The following is an 18,474-nucleotide window of genomic DNA, read 5'->3' as shown; positions in this document are numbered from 1 at the left end:
TTTTATTTTTTTTGCCTGCAACCTTTGTTTGTTTGTTTGGCTATTTGTTTTGCAGCTCTCTTCGCCCTAACTCACAGAGTAACCAGGATAAGGTGCCAGCCCCAAGGTTAGCTCTACATGTTTCTTGAAATAATCTTGCTCGACATGTATTGCCGGGGGCACATCCTCTGAATCCTGGTCTCACTCACTTATTTATAGAGCCAAGCCACCACTAACACCTCACACCCTTTGGCAGCAGCCATCTTCTCCCCCCCCTCCAGCCTCAGATCTATGCAAACAGCTTACACTCTGCAGACCTGATTTCACCTGAAGCCATGTTAAACATGAATTATGCTGAAGTTCTTCAGTGTCTCATTAAGATTCAACCGGCCCTCGAGTCGAATGAGAATACTAATGAGGTCCTGGAAGCTGAAATCCATAATGTTTTTTAATTAATCAATCAGTAATATATCCGTCTGTACGGTGCAGAGACAAAAAAATTGATTATTCAGTGCGGTTGGAGAAGTTCTGCATACATAACTCAATCTAAATCTTGATCGGGTTAGTCGGGCGGAGATTTTATTATGTAAATAAATTGTTAACCACGACATTAACAGTTGATCAGTGACATTTTCGCTAAATAAAACAAGTTCAGACACCAGGAGATTATTCATCTGTGTAGCATGTGTGCTGACATTACGTCGATTAAAGGATTAAATAATCAACGGAACAACTTTGATTACAGATTATCTTTCATTTATCAAGCAAAAGTGCCAAATAATCTCTGGTTCCAGCATCTCAAACGACCAGAAGTCTCTGCTTCTCTGTGTTTTATATACAAACATGGTTACAAAAAAGCTGGGACCCTATGTAAAAATAAATTAGTTTGTAGAGTTGTAATTGTAAACTGAATACTGTCGGGTTTGGGACGGCTGGTCTAACAAATAAGCAATTTTAAGGCGTCACCTTGGTCTCTGAGGACAGCAGGGCTTTCAATCTTTTATACTTGGCATTTTAAAGGCCATTAATTAATTTATCAGAAAAACATTCAGCAAATCAGCCAATAATGACACAATCATCACAAGCACCCTCAGGTGATCACTGTACTTAGTTGATTGCAAGATGATGCAACTTGTGATTAATTCATAACGACAATGATTTCTCTTACTTTGATGAAGTACTGCATTGCACAAGTATGAAAAATCATAAACAATATCTGCATCGATTAAAAGATAATGCTTTCCTTTGTGTTTACCATCTGGCATCGCGAACAGTCAATAAATCAAAAGAATGTGCATCTGTAGCAGCAGTATGCTGTCCTGAGGATTGGCTGATGTAAACCAGAGTGAAAGTGTGTCATCACTCGGCATGTTGTGATGGCGTTCATGGAACGAGGGTCATACGTGCTATGTTTGGCCTTCCAGCTGCTCCGACCATTTTTAGTCCTGCGTGTCCTCTGCTGTGGTTAATGAACGCTGGCCGTTTCACTGATCTCTCTGCCAGGCCAAGAGGCTTAAAATTACCCTCACAGGCAAAGCCTGTTGATGGCCGCCTCTGATCCGACTAATCAAATCCTCCCCCATGTAGGAGAATAACAAAAAGCACTCCACTTGACTACCCTCTAACCAACAACATCACAAGCTTTCATTTTATCTGCTGACCAGACCAAGGTCTAATAAACCTCCACTTCCACAAAAGTACAACTCTTTTTTGTTTCCCTCCAGAAAATCGGGGCCATTTTTAATTTGTAATTGTGACTGCTCGGTGTGTTACCACTCTGGCTCATATCACAGGCCGGTCCAAGTAGGGCAACAATGCGTTCTTTCTATTTGATTACATAGAGTGAGTCCGGAGATGTTATCGACTCCAGTTAAAGGATTCATCACATACCTTAGCGCCTTTGAATTCAGCTCGAACAATGTTGCTGACTGAAATCTGAGCACTTGAAGTTGTTCTTCTCGGCTCTGCAAGCTGAATGTGTATGAATGGAAATTTCGACCCTTTCTTCGTCACTTCTATTAGGTGTCCCTCAGAATGCTTTTAAGCAGCTTTCACTTTATTTCTAGCTCTTATAAGAAATCATTGGAGGCACTCAAAGTATAAATATATCCTCCTGCACAGTTCATTGCAAACATATCCAATGCCATCAAAACAGGATTTAGCAGGATTATTCTATGTCTATGTGCATACTGTATATTTTATGAATATAGACGCAAATGCACAGTTTGGTCAGGAGTTCGTGGCAGTTTGTGTAAAATAGTTCTCATAGTAAAGGAGTGCAGGTTCTGCCAAATAATGTGTGCACAAAACCTGGCAAAGACTAAAATGGCGGAATAGTTTTATACAAAAAATGTGTTCAGACCCAGATAAATGCCTCATGTTGTAGATGAAACCAGGAACACAGAAATGTGGCTTCACCTCACAATTTAGGTGCAAAAGCAGAAATATTCAGTGCTTTATTGTGGTGCCATCAACACAACAAACTCTGTTCCCCGTCCATCCTCTTTCCACTGCGTTGGCACAGTGAGTTTCCGGATGCAGAGCACAGCTCTGGCAAATAAACACAGGGTCATCCAGCAAAAAAAGTTGGATCTCACTGGTATCTGAAACAAGACCAACACAGCCCCTTTCATTTTTTAAATCCAGTGCTGGACGTCCTCTCATCTGTTCATCTTTCATCCTAAACCCTAACGTTCCCCCAAATTTAAACCGAAGTTAAGTATGGTGGCCCAAAATGCACAAAGAAACACAACACAAGAAAGTTAAGAAAACATTTTCACCAATCTGACCGCACATGTGCTGCACCCCACCAACCCAAAGCGTTTGATGTTTGACAATCGCTTACTGCATCTTTAAATGGTGCGTTTACAAACAGCGACCAACAAATCCTGCACAGCATACAGTACCTTTAAGTTGCCGTGCGTTGAGCTCTCGGGGCCTCCGTAGATATCCCTCTAATATTTATACAGAGAAAACTAAAGCAAATCTCCATGGTGGGGGTAATATCTGAGGGATTGCTAAGACGACAATAAAGTTAACCCTACAGCTGCGTTTCTGCAAATAAGACTACACCATCGAACCTCTTCAGACACACAGGAAGCACTCTCCACTGGAATCACCCTCTGTCTCTTTCACTCTCAAACACAGGCACGCACACGTATCTCCTGCCTCTTCCAACAGTGATAATTAAGCCCTCTGATTGCACTGTATTATGACAAAATTAATGAAGCTTTTAATGAAAATTAGTAACACTTGGCTGAGGCCCAGTGTATCAGACATGCTTAGCAGCAAGCTGCAGTAAGCGTAGTCAGATAAGCAGGGCAAGCCTCCAGCTCGCTGAGAGAGAACACAGAGAGGCGGCGAAGCCGTGCAGCTGCTGCGACTACCACATCTCTGCACACACACGCTCAAAATATCACCGTCCACGCACTGTGTACGATCTGCAGGGCTGCTCTTTACTCAGGCGCTAATTATAATCTACTGTTTTGGTGCTCTAATTGTTTCAGCTTCGGTCCAAGGGGAAAATATTACTCGCCTAGGTAATCCTCGTTGGCTGGCTGCCCGTGTAAATATCAGTGCTGCTTTTTTTAAAACCGAGAGAATCAAAACTTTGCTTGGTGGCAAAAGGTCAAACTTCTCATTCATCTCGCGCAGAAATTAAATGATTTATTATCGGCAAGGACAATAAAACTTTCCCAAGACCCAGTGGAAAATAAAGCTATAGCGGTTAGCTGAAGATGGCTGCTCCATTATCATTAGTCAATGAAAATAGCTCTGTCACACAAGGAGAAAAGAAACAAACACATCTCCTTTATGAATGATATGGAGTAAACTGATCATTTGCAGCCAAGTCAAGGAGCGGTAGGATTAAGTGCTTTGTCATCCTCATCTTGCACAAGTTGTCTTCCAGGGCGTTGCACTGATCTGTCTCTTCCTCTTTGAACCCCCTTTTGATTAGCTCTGTGTCAGCCTGGCTGCAAGCACGGCGACTGCGTGGGACCCAATAAATGCAAGTGCCACCCCGGCTTCACCGGCAAGACCTGCAATCAAGGTGAGCTCCCGCCCGGAACATGTAGACACAGCTGTTACTTTGCAGTTGCGTGTGACTTTTTGGGATGAAAACAAACACCACAAAGAAATAAAACCGAGTCAGAATATATGGTGCTCCTGAACACTCATGACTGCAAAGCCAAAGTGACACACTGGCCGGCTGTCGTGCCCCCGCCCCTGAGCGATGGCAGCGTAATCATTGTTGATTGCGGCCACATCTCCGCCACACAAACACCAGCGTATTAAAGTTGCAGCTTACCCCGCGGGGCGGAAGCTGGTTTTCCAGGAGTAAGGCGCTTTAATCACAAGGGTAGGAGGTGGAGAGAGAGAGAGAGACAGAGAGCTGATTCAGCTCAAATGGAAATGTGTGGTGAGGCCATGTTGAATGATCCCGGGAGTGCATCCTCTCCTGTGAAGATAACATCTCAATTACTGACCTGAGATAACTTGGCTCGGCTCAGTGCAACCGTTGCTATTGAAAGTGCGAGCCTGTGTGTGTGAGGATGTGTGTGTGTGTGTGTGTGTGTGCGCGTGCGCGTGTGAATGTTTGGCAGATCGGACATGTTGAAAAGCGTTAAAGCTTCCTAGTTAGACCCTAAGTTGACGTGGATCCAAGCAGCTTGAAACTACTTGTGGAATTCACGCCCTGAGACAGGAATAGGATAGTGTGTAATTAAAAACAAGGGTTGGGGTGGTGGTGGTGGTGGTGGTGGTGTTGGTGGTGGAGGAGGAGGAGGGTGGGGGGGTGGTGGTGTTGAAATCCTTTCCGGAATGTTCCAAATGACTCATCCTGCATTTTCGAGGCTATAGGTGGCTCCTGTCTGCCCGGCTAGACAGCTGTACTTTGTCTTAATCTGCAACAAAGGCGGAGAGGAAAAAGGATCAGCGTCACACATCCAACTACAATAGACTCGGCTGCCGACCGTTCAGACAGACTTATCTGACAAATGTGATTCCGAGACCTTTCAAGATGAAACTGTACTTTCAAGTGTCCATCGAGCCCCCCCCATTTGTCCAATAAGCTCCAGCGCTTCCCGTTTTACTCAGCTTTGAGTGGCAGACTTGCCCTTTCAGCCTATTTAGGTGCAGATAACCTTGGGTTCTGCTTTGAGCTGGCGCAAGCTATGGAAACCAATTTAATTATTCAAAAGCCATAGATTAGATTTTCTCATTTAAATGCAGCCTCCGTTAAACATTGATTTGAGGTTTACTATTGATGTGCCAGGTGGCCAATGTTTCCAAGCAATTCTAATATCCCGGTCCTCTGAGGCTCTACATTTATCTTGTGGAGGGAAGTGGTTCGCCCGGAGCTGCTTCCCTGGCCTCCATTCTGTCAAAGGTCACTTTGGTGAAAAGGTGACTTTAAGGTCCAGTGTGTCAGATTTCGGGTGATCTTATGTCAAAAATCGAATATAATATTCAAATGTATGTTTTCATTCGTGTGTAATCACCTGAAACTTGGAATCATTGTGTTTTTGTTACCTTAGAATGAGCTTTTTATATCAACAGAGGGAGCGGGTCCTCTTCCACTGAGTCTGCCATGTTTTTACAGTAGCACAAGCACTGGCATTAGAGAGGGTCCTTTCAGGCTTGTAGCGGCCAATAGAGTGCCTCTCGAATTAGTCCTAAAACCCAGAAATAAATGAGCATTTTTGCACTTCCGGTCCTCTCGTCTCGAATCAAGGGGTTTTTGGTCATTGTAATTGTCAATATCAAAGTTTTATTAATTTAAAGTTAATTAAACTTAGAAATGTGTTATTTTCAGCCCACTTGAGAGCTAATGAACGCAAGTCTCCTGACATTAAATGATTCGTTGAATGAGTTAAATTAATGTCCTGCTGAGAATACATAAAACGTGATTAGCACATTAGCAGACTTCCCAACATGCATTGCTTTAGAGTTAAAACTCTCAAGAGACCATTCTTTCAGGATTCATTATTGATACAATACAGAAAACAATGTGAACCTTGATGAAAATTAGCATCCGATACCAGTCCCTTCCCCTGTTTGAGTCAAATATGAGTTTTAATTTAGTTCAGTCAACTCACATTAACTTAGATTTTTGAGTTGAACAAGCTACAAATCTTTTAAATTGTAGCTTTTAAATAACTTAATGATCCATAAGCATTATTAGTCACACTGTTGTTATATATATATAGTAGTATGGTGAACATATTTGTACATATTTCTTACTTTCTTTTTTACATAAACTGCTATATATTTTTGTCATATAATGTAGTATAATGAACACACAGACCAAATCCCCCCCTGGGATCAATAAAGTATTTCTGATCCTGATTCTAATTAAATGTTGTGCATGATAATGTCCCCCAAGAAAGATGCTTCACGCTTAATAGGTGTAACCAAGCATTTAAATATCAAATGCTGACTTATATATAAACCTACGTGTGCAGGGAGATATTTTGCACGCTGACACAAATGGACGCACATTCCTTCTCTCTAAGTGGGAGGTGTGGACAGATGTGTGACCCTGGAGGCGCTCCGATTGACAAGAGTGTTAAACACCTCGGGAACACCGGTTGCGTGGAGCGAAAACAAACCACAGAGGAAACACGAGTGTTTACGCTAAACAGAAGTGTGGCAAATACTGTTGTGTATTGATTTCATCACGCTCAGAATCAAAGCCACAGTTTCCTCTGACGACCTTTCATGAGCCGGCTCTGGTTTGAGAGATTTATCCTTCATAGGCGACGTGTCTGTTTTCAGTGCCAGCTCTTTTCACCTGCCAAATGTCTCTCACCTCAGTGTTTATTTCACTTTCATAGCTTCTCCTATGATTCAATACCTGAACGGGATATCGTTTGAATGAATCTGATTATGCTCACCATTGTTTAACCGGCACTCATCCGTCAAGAATAATAACTTTGAGAATCCCTATCATTATCAGAAAGCACTTCACCTTATGTGCTGATGAGAATCGTATCTGTCACGCAGCATGCTGAGGATAGATGAATGCGCTCTCGCTTCACAAATAAACTCATTATGGCGATAATCTGTTTAACAATTTGCCAGCACACTCCCCCCCGCTGATCCAATCATTTTAATAAGATGATTATTCTGTGCAGGTGGATTTAATTACGAGTAGTTGACCTGCTGTTAAGACACTATTAAAAGATTTTGCTGGAGGAGTGACGTCTGAGACATCAGAGGCAATACAGCCCAAGTGCCTCCAGATGCTGCTTTCTTCTCTTCCCCTCTTGTCTGTCAGCCAACTATATAATTAATACCTCCTCAAGTATTATAGCCTCGCACTGTAGTTCAAGTACAATTGGTTTCTATATCTGTTTTTAGACTGTCCGCTCATATCTGGACCTTTTCACTGCTTTAACTTGGCAGCGCTGCATAGCTGTCTCCAAAAATGTAAGATTAGTGCCACCAATCTTGTAATGAATTTAGCTCGGCGGAGGTGTAGACAGACACTTTAGGGTTGTTGCTTTAGAAATTGATCCTCGATCGATGTCACTGTTTGTCTTCCTGGCCGCCTGCCGCTAACAGTCAGACAGCTGCGAGGGGTTTAAGTATCGCATGCATGTCATCATGCTGTGTATTTTTCTTCAAATTTCATCTAATAACTCCAAATTGTGTTTGTTTTAGCAGTGCTCTCTTTTATAACAAGCTCATTAAAGGGGTATGATGTGATATTTGGCCTCAACTGACTTTTATAAGCAGGAAGAAGGAGCTGAATTAAAACTGATAGAACTTACCGCCTCCTAACCTTCCCTTTAATGTTGATCTTAATGTCACAAAAATTAAGGTGAGTAAGCAAGACAGTTACCACGGTAACACTCTGTATGAAGACTACATCAATAGTGCATTATGGGGACATTTATAGTGTATTATGATGCGTTCGTAATGCTTTATGACGACAGTCAAACACATAATGCTTTCTGAAACATCATAGATGTGATGTGAAATGGACAAGTGTCTCATTGTTGGCTGGCTGATGGGGCTTATAATACATTATATTGACCTACACTCACCCTCACACACGTCAACAATCAATATCAGTAATGTTTTGACTCATAGTGTACCAGAGTAGCCCATGCTGTATCATAGGTTTTCATTGTAAAGTATATTGCATTTATAGACAAATCCAGCGACGGATACTTTATGTGTGTTCCACGATCTAGCATCGCTGCCGTTACCAACTCAGCACGGGTACTTGGATTAAAGATGTGAGACAGTGATCCCCAATAAATGATGAAAGTTTGTTAAAAGTACATTTGTTACTACTGTTCTAGAGGAATAGAGAAAAAGCTTGACCGTCTGCCACATTTGAAGTGATACAATACTATGTAATATACATATGTTACTCTACTAGCTTACTAGGATAATCAATCAAGAGCTGCATCTAATTGTTACAGACTGGTTACATTGGTAAAAATAAAAAATGAAATACGTATTTGTGTTTTTTTTTTACCCCAGATTGGTGTATGATAACGCAAAACGTTTCATTGTTGGTTTGAAGTAAAGGGTAACGCATTTCCGTGCATTTCAAAGGGTCACTGCTGCATCATGAGTGATTATTATGTGGAAACTGGAAATCACAGAGAATTACACATATTATAGTGCCCCAGAAAGCATTATGTGTGTTCAGGAAGCATTCTAGTACATTATTTATTCCCCCATTACGCACTATAGATGTGTTCTTCATAGAAAGTGTTGCCCTTAAGGTTGAAAAAACGTATAAAAAGAACCAATATGTTACAAAATAAAACAGTATAGTATGAGTCAAACCAGGTGCTTGCCTTCAGCAGCATGACTACATTACTGACTCAATGAAAATACGTGGAGAATGGCAGGAAGGTGTCACTTGGCTACAGACCAGAAAGATTTAAGAGATTTTGAAGCAACATTATAATCTCAGCACCTGGCTCAGTGTTTGTACGAATCAGATCAATAATGTCATCAACCTCCCGCAGCGTCTTTGAGGTTATTCATCACTGAGCAGTAAACGTGCCCCGTCAAATGAACAAGTCAACACAACTGTACTCTAGGATTAAGCTGTTTTCTGTTTCATGCTTCTGCTTCGGTTGTAATGTGGTAAACTTGTTAGCCCCATCAGCATTAGTCTTAGATCCCATTAGAATAAACAGAGTTTGTCTCTGTGAGGACAGATTCTGTCTTTGTCTTCCAATCTGATGTGTTTAAGTTTAGTTTTTGTCAGCACAATTTAAAAATGTATCGTCCAGTATATGCATGTAAAAGTGGATTGGCAATATTGGAAACACCTTATGATATAAAGCAGTCCAGTACAGCTCCACCACTAACTACGGCCTCAAAAACGACAAAGATGAAGTTGAGCAACACTTTCGTCCACCATAAAAAACAAACTCAACAATATAATCTTCACAAAAGCTGCTGCAGGGCTTTTGTATCGCATTTGCTTAGATTTTTACAGGTTTTATTTCTTCTAAAGTTCTGAGGCTGTTTTGGTCCCAGGAGACGGATATGTTCCTCATTTGCTTTCTGCGTGGACTGTTTACTTACCTGCCTACAGTCCCACCCCCACTCAACTGTGAGCTAATGGAAGGGTCACGATTGAGATTCAGGAAAGAAACCAGCAAGATGTGGATGCTTTTATATTTCTTTTGCATGCCTTCACACATCTGAATTGGAAGAAAGGCAACTCTTAGGATGCTGCACTAGTTAGATGATTGTCTCAGTGAGTTATTGTTCTCAGCTACTAAAATGTCTGGAACCAATACCCATCCACGGGGCTTATTTGCAGATAAGGGCTAAGACAAGCGTTTCTGCGTTGGAAACGTTACTGCGTCCCTCGACAGGGCAAAGCTTGACATTTTCAAAGCGCGCAAAACAGTCAGAGGTAGCCGTATCAGCTTCCTGTCACTTAACAATAGGTATTGTTAGCTCACTGCCGGAGGAAAGGTTGCAACGACGGATAGATAGACGGATGGACAGAAAGGGGAGAGGGGCTGAAATTCAAGAGGCTGAAGTGTTTGTAGTCGAGCCTCTTTAAACGGTAACTCCTGTCTACCTTTGAACCTCCCGATACAAATTGAGAAGGAATCCTCTGAATCTGTGTGATACTGTAATTCTCTCAGATCCAATTTCACCCTCATGACAAAAAAGGAATGCAGAAGAGAGAAGAGGGACGATTTCACTGTTTCTCCCATGTGCCCTAGAATTTTTTTTTTTTTTTTCAGCTCATGTCCAATTCCCACAAGTGTAATCCTCTTTGCTGCATAATGTTCCTCTTTACTTTCCAGGAATGCGGTGTGGTCAGAGGTGTTCTAATCCATTCTTTTCGTTCTCACTACATCTCTCTGCTCTCTCTCTCTCTCTCTCTCATCTCCTTCTGTCCTTCACTCTTTCTCAACACTTCACCTTCAACCAAACCCCCTTTCTCCCCCCCTGTGCCCTCTAACCCGTTTCCTTTTGTCTAAAGAAGAAGAGCCGGACTATTTAACCCCACCAGTGTGGGACAGTCACCTTCCTATCTTTCTTCCCGTGGACCATCAGCCAGCGAGAGTAGTGATGGAGGGTGAGATTCGTCGATCAACCTCTCCCCACACAGCAGCTTCTCTTCTCCCCCATCTCAGCAACATGCATGGTGCTGCACTGTGCCGACTGAGGGGGAGTGAATGTCACTCTCGACTATTTCCCTACTGCTTCCTGTCCTCCCCTAGCCGGAGAGACACCACCCAAGAGCAGCTTTTCAGTAGAAATGCCAGCATGAGTGCCGAGCATGTCACAGTCTTTAGCACTCTACATCTGCCTCCCTTTCTTCCGTTCTCTAAAAATAAGTCAGAGCCATTATGTTTTTTTCCCCTTATTCTCTGCCTCTATCTTCGCTCTCATTTTCCTCTCCAGTTCTTCGAGCACCTGGAACAAACATCTCCTCCTTCCGCTTTAAGGGCCATCATCGACATGGAGTCAGCAGTCATGACTCCTCCATCCCCGCTAAGTTCTGAGTGTTATCTTCTTTAGAGATGAGCATATCCCCAAGAAAGAGCCCCGGCTAATCTCTCTGTCAGTGATAGAGGCGTGTCGGGAATGTAGCATAGCATACCTCAGCGGAGCTGACCCAATAAATCACTCTGCTTTGCATCACTTCAGATGTGTCTTAGCAGTTCATTTACCGTACAGTGAACAGCCCAGGGGTGCTCTCCACCTCTGCTATCACCCAGGTTTCTGCAGTCCTGGGGCCATGTCGAACTGTCACTCAGCGGTCATGTCTGTTATCTCTCTGTGTCCTATCCCAGTCTGGTCTTTTGTGTCCTCTCTCTCTCTCCGTCTTGTCTATTTTTTCCACATAGAGGAGGCCCTGGCTGCGCCTTGTGTCTGGCATGTGCTGATGCTCACGGAGCTGCCTCTTGTCTGAGAATGTGACCATTTCAATAATCCCTCATTTACATTTTTAAGCTGTTTTTCTTTTCCAGTGCAAACGGGCAAGTGGAGACCCGTTTTCTCCGCCGCGCTGACTGAACGGACAGTGTTGCTATGGTTCTCTCTAATCGCTGTAATGAGAATGCCAGTTGTTTACTGTGAAAAGCAGGGAGGAAAACAGAGCTGACACCGCTAATTAAAAAAGTGAAGAGTGAGGAAGTCTGTCTCTGTGTGTGTGTGTGTGTGTGTGTGTGTGTGTGTGTGTGCAGGTGTGAGTGTCGTGGACGCTATCTTGTGGGAGAAAGAAAGTGTTTGGAATTTAGCTGGAAATGAACAGAGCTAAGCCTTCTGTTTGACAAGGACAGGGCAAATCATTTTGACTTAGCTTCTTTTGATAAAGAATTAAGAAGCATTAGTGTGAGTTCAGAGAGAAAGTCATTTTTCCACAGGCTTGTAAAAAAGGCTTTGAAATAAACATTGGCCTCTATATTCATGTGGTGCACGCCAACAGTAGCGCAAACGCAGTCGCATTGCAATTTGCAGCGGGCAGCGAGACGAGTTATGTGTGTGCAGAGCAAATTCAGTTCTTTTTGGCAAAATATTGCTCCTGCGTTTTTCCGCCTACTGAGAGAAGCTCTTTTTGGAAGCACAAATGCAGACAGGAAAAAATGTGTCGCTTGTTGGTTTAGTTTGAATTGGCAAACACGCACACGCTTTTATTCATTTATTTATTCCTGATTTTACCTTTATTCAACCAAGAAGTCCCTTGAGATTGAAATCTCTTTTTTTCCGACTAAACATGGCGAAGATGGCACACCAGCTACAGACAACAGACAGGGAACACAAACATCAAAGACAAAAGGAGGAGACTAGATCCAGCTCAAATCGCATTGCATAGCTATATGGACTTTATATATATGGCTTTAGGTTTCTTTAAAGGGGGAGACACTACAGTTGAAACCCCAATTTTTAATGCTCTGGTCAATTTTGCATTTCATTTCTTCTTTCCGACTAGTTTTAGTTCAGAAATGCATGCAAACAAGTGCAATTTTTAATTAGATAATGCCTCATTTGCATATTTAAACATTTCTCAAAACAAAACAAAATATTGTCTTAATGTTAGTACAACTAACAACAACTGGGGAAGGGTTTTATCTTTAGATGGAACCACCTTCACTTCCAGTTACACAACTGGCAGTTGATTTTTAATTGCAGAGATTTGCGTAATAGTCAAATTTCTGTTGTCATCTTGAGTAGGGCCCAACCGATAATCAATTTTTTGGGCAGTGCCAACACCAATATTGGGAAGAAAAAGTTCCTATATCGATATTCTTTGGCCGATAAACACATTTTTGCCAACACCTGTGACAAAAATATATAACAGAGTCAGGATATTTGACAGTTTAACAATAAACTTTAACAATAAAATGACACATGTTCTGAAAGGGCACACTTCACTAGGAATATCCTGATTGCAAATGATCCCAATGATCTTTTTCTGCATTTTAATCTCTAAAAAGAACGTTTTCATATCAGGCTACATACATGCTGATATCCATATCAGTGAAGGCCAAAATCAGCCGATAATATCAACCAACACTAAAATGGTAGGGCTCTAATTTCTAGCCATAACTGCGGTGGTCAACGATCTATAGTATTTTCTTCAGTCCATGGCCCAACAGGTAAATTACATGTAAGTCTCCAACATTATTGACAGTGTAGTTGTTAATAAGATATGAAAGCATCTTACATGCATTTTAGATGATTGAGACGTATACATAAAAATATTGTGATGTTTAACAATCCTAAATGTCCGCTCCCTGTTATCCTTCTCTTGTATTTAGTGAAAGTCATAAATATTTCATTTGAGTGACCCTCACGTGTAAACAACATTCACAAACTGACCCCTACTCATTCAGAGGAATTTATAGTTATGGAAGAGGACTTCAAGCCTGGTGGCACTTGGCCTGTTGGTAGGATTCAACAAGCAGATGGCCAGTCACGTCTGTTCTGGCCAGAAGCTACCATTAATAGAAGTTGAGGTCTATAGATGTGCAAACTGGGCATCTGCTGTGCTGTTCATCCAAATTAATCCTTGGTCTCTGTTAAATGTAGGAGGTATGTGGCGCTCGGAGAATGCCCCTCGCATATGTCCACAGAGCTAAAAACAGCACCATTTACAATGTGGCCGACAGATTAAACTGACCCCTCATGTGAAATCTATATGTGATGCTGCTACTGTATCCCAGGAACAGGGGATGGTATTCATAGTTTAAGTTATTTATATTTCTTGGAGTGTGTGTCGTCATTCTAGTGTGATTCTTGTGTAGTTTCAAGTTGGATTTTCCCCTTTTGGGCCTGGGACTCCCGAGGGACCCCATATATATAGATGAGAAACTGTTTTAGTGACATGGGGAAGAAATATGTGACATACACCTAAATATTCACTCTCATCATTACCTGTCGTTTCCATCAACATCCATGAGTGTTAAAGCCCCAAAACACTAAACACTAAACACTCTTAACTTTGGACCTTTCTGCACTAAAGCTACTGAAACAAAATTAAGCTCAATTATATGTCAACTTTCACACTGAACAGTATCAGAGTTTATCCGAGATCTGAACGTTAATTGTTTCTCACTGAATCTGGCTCGACGTGTGTTATATGAGTGCTGTTACTTTTCCAAATATTAGTAAAAGTAAGAGCGAGAAGTGAGAATGCACTTTGAAACAGACTCGAGAGACCTTCTTTTAAGAAAATGGCTGTGAGCAAGCGTCGGGGCCAGGAAGAAGATGATCTGGTAACCATAACCAATTCAGTATGAACACTATGCCCCGCCATCCAGTCCCTCTTCAATTCAGTGCCGCTCTGCAAGAGCAGGGACACTATTTTCTTTGTGGGAAAAGTTAATCTTGAACATTGCACCAGGAGGAAAAAGAAATGAAAAATCCTCCTCTGTGTCAGAGCTGCATATAACTGCAGGCAACACTATAATCCTTGTCTTGCTGCAGAGAGAATCAAGAATCTGCCTGAATAAATTATTTGATTGTGCTCAAAGAGAACAAGTACACAACAAAGGTTCTCACTTTCAGTAATGAGAGTAATTAGTTACTCTCCACCGCAACTAATGGCAGCGTAATCAATATTCTATTAAGAGGGACGTGCGTCTAGAATGCAATTGATCTTATTCGCGGCAGATTTTGACTTGCCGTGGTGGGAAAAGACAGAGGTGTAACCAGTCACATATAAATACTGGTTAACAACGGTTAACATTCAACATTCATTACACAATCGCAGCTTATTTAGCAGCTTTGTCTTAAAAAGACACATTCTGCCTTCTCTTCCAGGCCTGCCAAACAACATCTTCCCTTCCTGAAGCACAACTCAGTTTTTTTTTCAGAATCATCCAGCCAAAAGAAATCAGCATAAATGGAGGACATTTTAGTCAAAAGCACATCCCAACACAGGAAGAAACTCGTTCTCTATTTCACCTTGCTCACACAACAAAGTCTGTCCTTCTCTGAAGTGGCATTAAACCCACCGGTCTCTCGGGCTCATGGTAATGTTCCTGAATGTAACTGCACGGAGAAAAAAAAAAGGCAGTATACTGTAGGTAACTAACTCCCATTGCAAAATAAATCACACAGTGGACATTTGGATTTGTCGTTACAGTAAACCTACCGGTGTAACTAATAACTGTAATGATGATAGCTCTGTTCCAGTTTGGTATGCCAGGGAGCCAGCATGCACACAACTAAACTGCAACATTTAAAGGATAAGTTCACCCAAAAATGAAAATACAGTCATTATCTGCTCACCCCCATGCTGATTGAGAGTCGCGTGAAGTTTTGTATTCACCAATCATTTCTGGAGCTCCATCTAAACAACTGAAGTAGATGGACGCTTGTTTTTTTGTTTTACACCCTCGATGTGCGGTAGAGCTTGTACGTGGGTCAGACGGGGTGCATGCTAACAGCTTAAGCTAAAGTGATGATGTTGGCTTTAAAAAGGGTGTAGATAAAGGCTTCCAGAGACTCGGATAACACCAGATGATTTTCATTTTTTAGGTGAACTTATCCTTTAATGGAATATGGATATATATATATGAAGCTGCTGCAAGTGATGCTCCATACTCCAACAGTAATCACTGTTTTTGGTCAGTAACCCATGTCTCTCCTCCCTCTGCTCATGCAGTAAAAGAGGAAAGAAACGTCTGGTATCCCTGCCCACTTTATCCAATCAGGACAGAGAACTCCATAAAGGGGCGGCCCTGTCTGCTGTGGAGGGAGGGGATTGGTTACTGCAAACAGGAAGTTAGCTACAGTAGCTTTAATGTTTATAGTTACTCCTGTACGTTGAAGCTTGACCTTTCCAAATATGGAGCTCTTATAGGTCGATTTCCTACCACTTTTATTTTTTAAAACAACCTCCGCTTCCATTCTTCAAACTAAATGTTCAGTGTTTATTTCAGCCTTTTTAATGAAGGACACTTTGACTTATCATCGCACGAAGTTCAGGTGCAGGTGCAACTAATCACATTGATGGTGTCTGTTCCAGTTAGCAGTATCAGTAGGTCATCCCGGGGACACACCAGAGCCTTGAAACTGAAATACCTAAGTGGAATGAAGACCTGATTCATGTTATTAGTCTCACCTGTGTGTTTCCTGCTATGAGATGTCAAAATGTCTCTTGGCTGGTTGGTTTGCTGCCGTTTAAATGTCACTTTACCTTAGTTACGTTCCTTGAAATAAGATTTCAGTGGAATCTGCAGTGAGAGGAAACAAACGTGAATATATTTATTTCATTTACCTGCTGTAAACCCTTCACGTACTTTTGACTTTTCATAGCAGGAAGCACACAGGTGTAACTAATAACATTAATGCTGTCTCTGCTCTGTTTAGGTGCGTCAACAAGGCAACGAGGCAACATGGGTGCAACTGAAATGTATACATGTAAAGCAGACTTCATTAATGTTCTTAGTTACACTTGTGTTAGACTAGTCAAAATGTCTGCTGTAAGGAAGGTGGAATGACTTTGAATTTGCATAAGCACTTGGCAGGTGTTGAGTGCGGGGCATATTCCTTTCACTGCGCCGAAGTCAGGCGGCATCATAAGATTTTCATGGGCTGTTGTGGGTGAGATTTCTTTTACTTTTTATGCCTGCATAAAATCACAGGAATTATACGTGTCTATCAAAGAGGCCTGGACGGAGCAGCCAGGCAACCACATGAGCCGGTGGTGAGTCAGAGGGTATAATAGCATCTTTTATCACTAGCAGGTAATGGGCAGGTTGACAGTTGACACTGGCTTCCTGTTAAAACCATCAAAGAGGGAAGTTGCAGGCTTGTCAGAACACGGCACTTCCTCGAAGACGGCCCCCACCCCTCGCCAAAACACACACATTAACACACGCACGGACAGCTCCAGCCCACACATAAATGGATGGGCGAGGTTTGACACGACTGACCTCTTCACCTTTGCCCTCTGACTAATTTCACCTCTGTGCAGGAGTCTGTCTCTCTGTCCTTCAGTCCACTTATGCCGCCTCTCTCTGTCTGCAGACCTGAATGAGTGTGGGCTGAAGCCGAGGCCTTGTAAACACAGGTGCATGAACACATATGGGAGTTACAAGTGCTACTGCCTCAACGGCTACATGCTGATGCCTGACGGGACCTGTGGAAGTGAGTCTGCCTCTCGCACACACACACACACACGCACTTCTCTGTGATTGCTCATACTGTTTGTATTGTTGTTACCTATTTTCTCCCTCGTGTGCCTTTTTTCCATAATCTCCCCTCTGCTTTGTAGCCTGGATGTGCTGCTGTGAAGCCTTCCTTCGCTTCATTACAAATGTATTCATCTAAAAGCCTGCGCGAGGCACTGCTTATGACATATGCTCTCTATTATAAAATACGTTTCCCCACTCGTGTGAGTACCTCTGACAGCAGCCTCGCAGTCCTTTGATAGACTGTTTTGATTAAAGCCCTGTGTTGATCTGCTTCATTATAGCAGCCCTACAGTCTGAAGAACCCCCGCGTAGAGCCCTAAGAGGGCTTAAAATGAAAAACGTCAGAAAGAAAACCTAATCTTTAGAGCCTCAAGTGAATGTACAGTTCTTATTGGTTTGCCCGAAGGTATTTGAAAGAATGGGAGTAGATGCCTCTACATGTCTCCCTGTAAGTTCTGTTTCCCATCTGATAACTATTTTCTGCTTGACTCACGGTACTTCGTTTTAATTAGTTCCTTTTTTATCAGCGGAGAATTCATTTTCAGCCCTTTTAAAGTCTGAATTGCTCACCACTTCAGGCAACCTCAAACTGTTTCTCCGTGTTGTTGTGTGATGATAGCATGATAGTGTTAAACACCTTGCCGCTCCTCTCTTTTTTTCCCCTCCCGCTCCCGCTTTGATCAATAGATCACTGTAGCATTTAATCAGCCCGGCCTGCCTCAGTCATCAAACTGTACTCCAGGGGGCCCGCGGCGGGCTGAAGTAGCAGCGGCAGCATGAGCCTCACTTTTAATTTCCTCTTTAGGCTGTGAAGTTCTTGAGAGAGGCTGAACGAAATCTGTTCCATTATATTATTATTTTGGAGGGTCTTGATCTGCCCGGCGTGGCTCAACAACAGAGGTGCTTTGATAGGGTGGAGATGGATTATGAGTCTGTGGTTGTAGGATAGGATGAGAGTGGGTGAGGGAGGATCGCGTGGGCTAAGGTGTAAGCACAGAGCGACCACGCGGCACAGGAATCTAATAATGGCAGAGTGTGTGCCGCTCCGTTGTCTGCACCTCAGGGTCAACTCGGCTAATATCAGAGAAGGCAGGCGAGTGGCTCTCAGACACTGGCTGGAGTATAAGAGTGGATGAGAGGAGGAAATAAAGTGAGAATAAGAGCAGTGTAAACTTTTCTCTCCCTTGATGTTTTCTCCTTGTGTCCATCAGATGCTCGCACTTGTGGCATGGCCAACTGCCAGTATGGCTGCGAGGTGCTGAAAGGAGAGGTCCGATGTCAGTGTCCGTCGCCGGGGCTGCAGCTGGCTCCGGATGGAAGAACCTGTGTGGGTACGTCCCTGTCT

General features: G+C 42.6%; 1 protein-coding gene across 2 annotated transcripts in view; it reads left to right on the top strand.

Annotated features, from left to right (window-relative positions):
* The window catches only part of npnta (nephronectin a), a 57,225-nt gene that overhangs the window by 19,032 nt on the left and 19,719 nt on the right, over positions 1-18,474 (top strand). Inside the window, exons 3-6 of one of the 2 annotated variants that reach the window (XM_084364573.1) lie at positions 3,938-4,030; positions 10,460-10,555; positions 16,963-17,082; positions 18,341-18,460. In XM_084364573.1, the coding sequence (XP_084220699.1) occupies positions 3,938-4,030; positions 10,460-10,555; positions 16,963-17,082; positions 18,341-18,460 (429 nt within the window). The remainder of the gene's footprint in view (positions 1-3,937; positions 4,031-10,459; positions 10,556-16,962; positions 17,083-18,340; positions 18,461-18,474) is intronic. The other variant, XM_084364574.1, reaches the window with a different exon arrangement.

The sequence above is a fragment of the Pagrus pagrus genome (genome assembly GCF_965226575.1).
Source record: "Pagrus pagrus genome assembly, chromosome: 2".
Taxonomy (NCBI): Eukaryota; Metazoa; Chordata; class Actinopteri; order Spariformes; family Sparidae; genus Pagrus; species Pagrus pagrus.
This window is presented reverse-complemented; position numbering and strand designations above follow the sequence as displayed.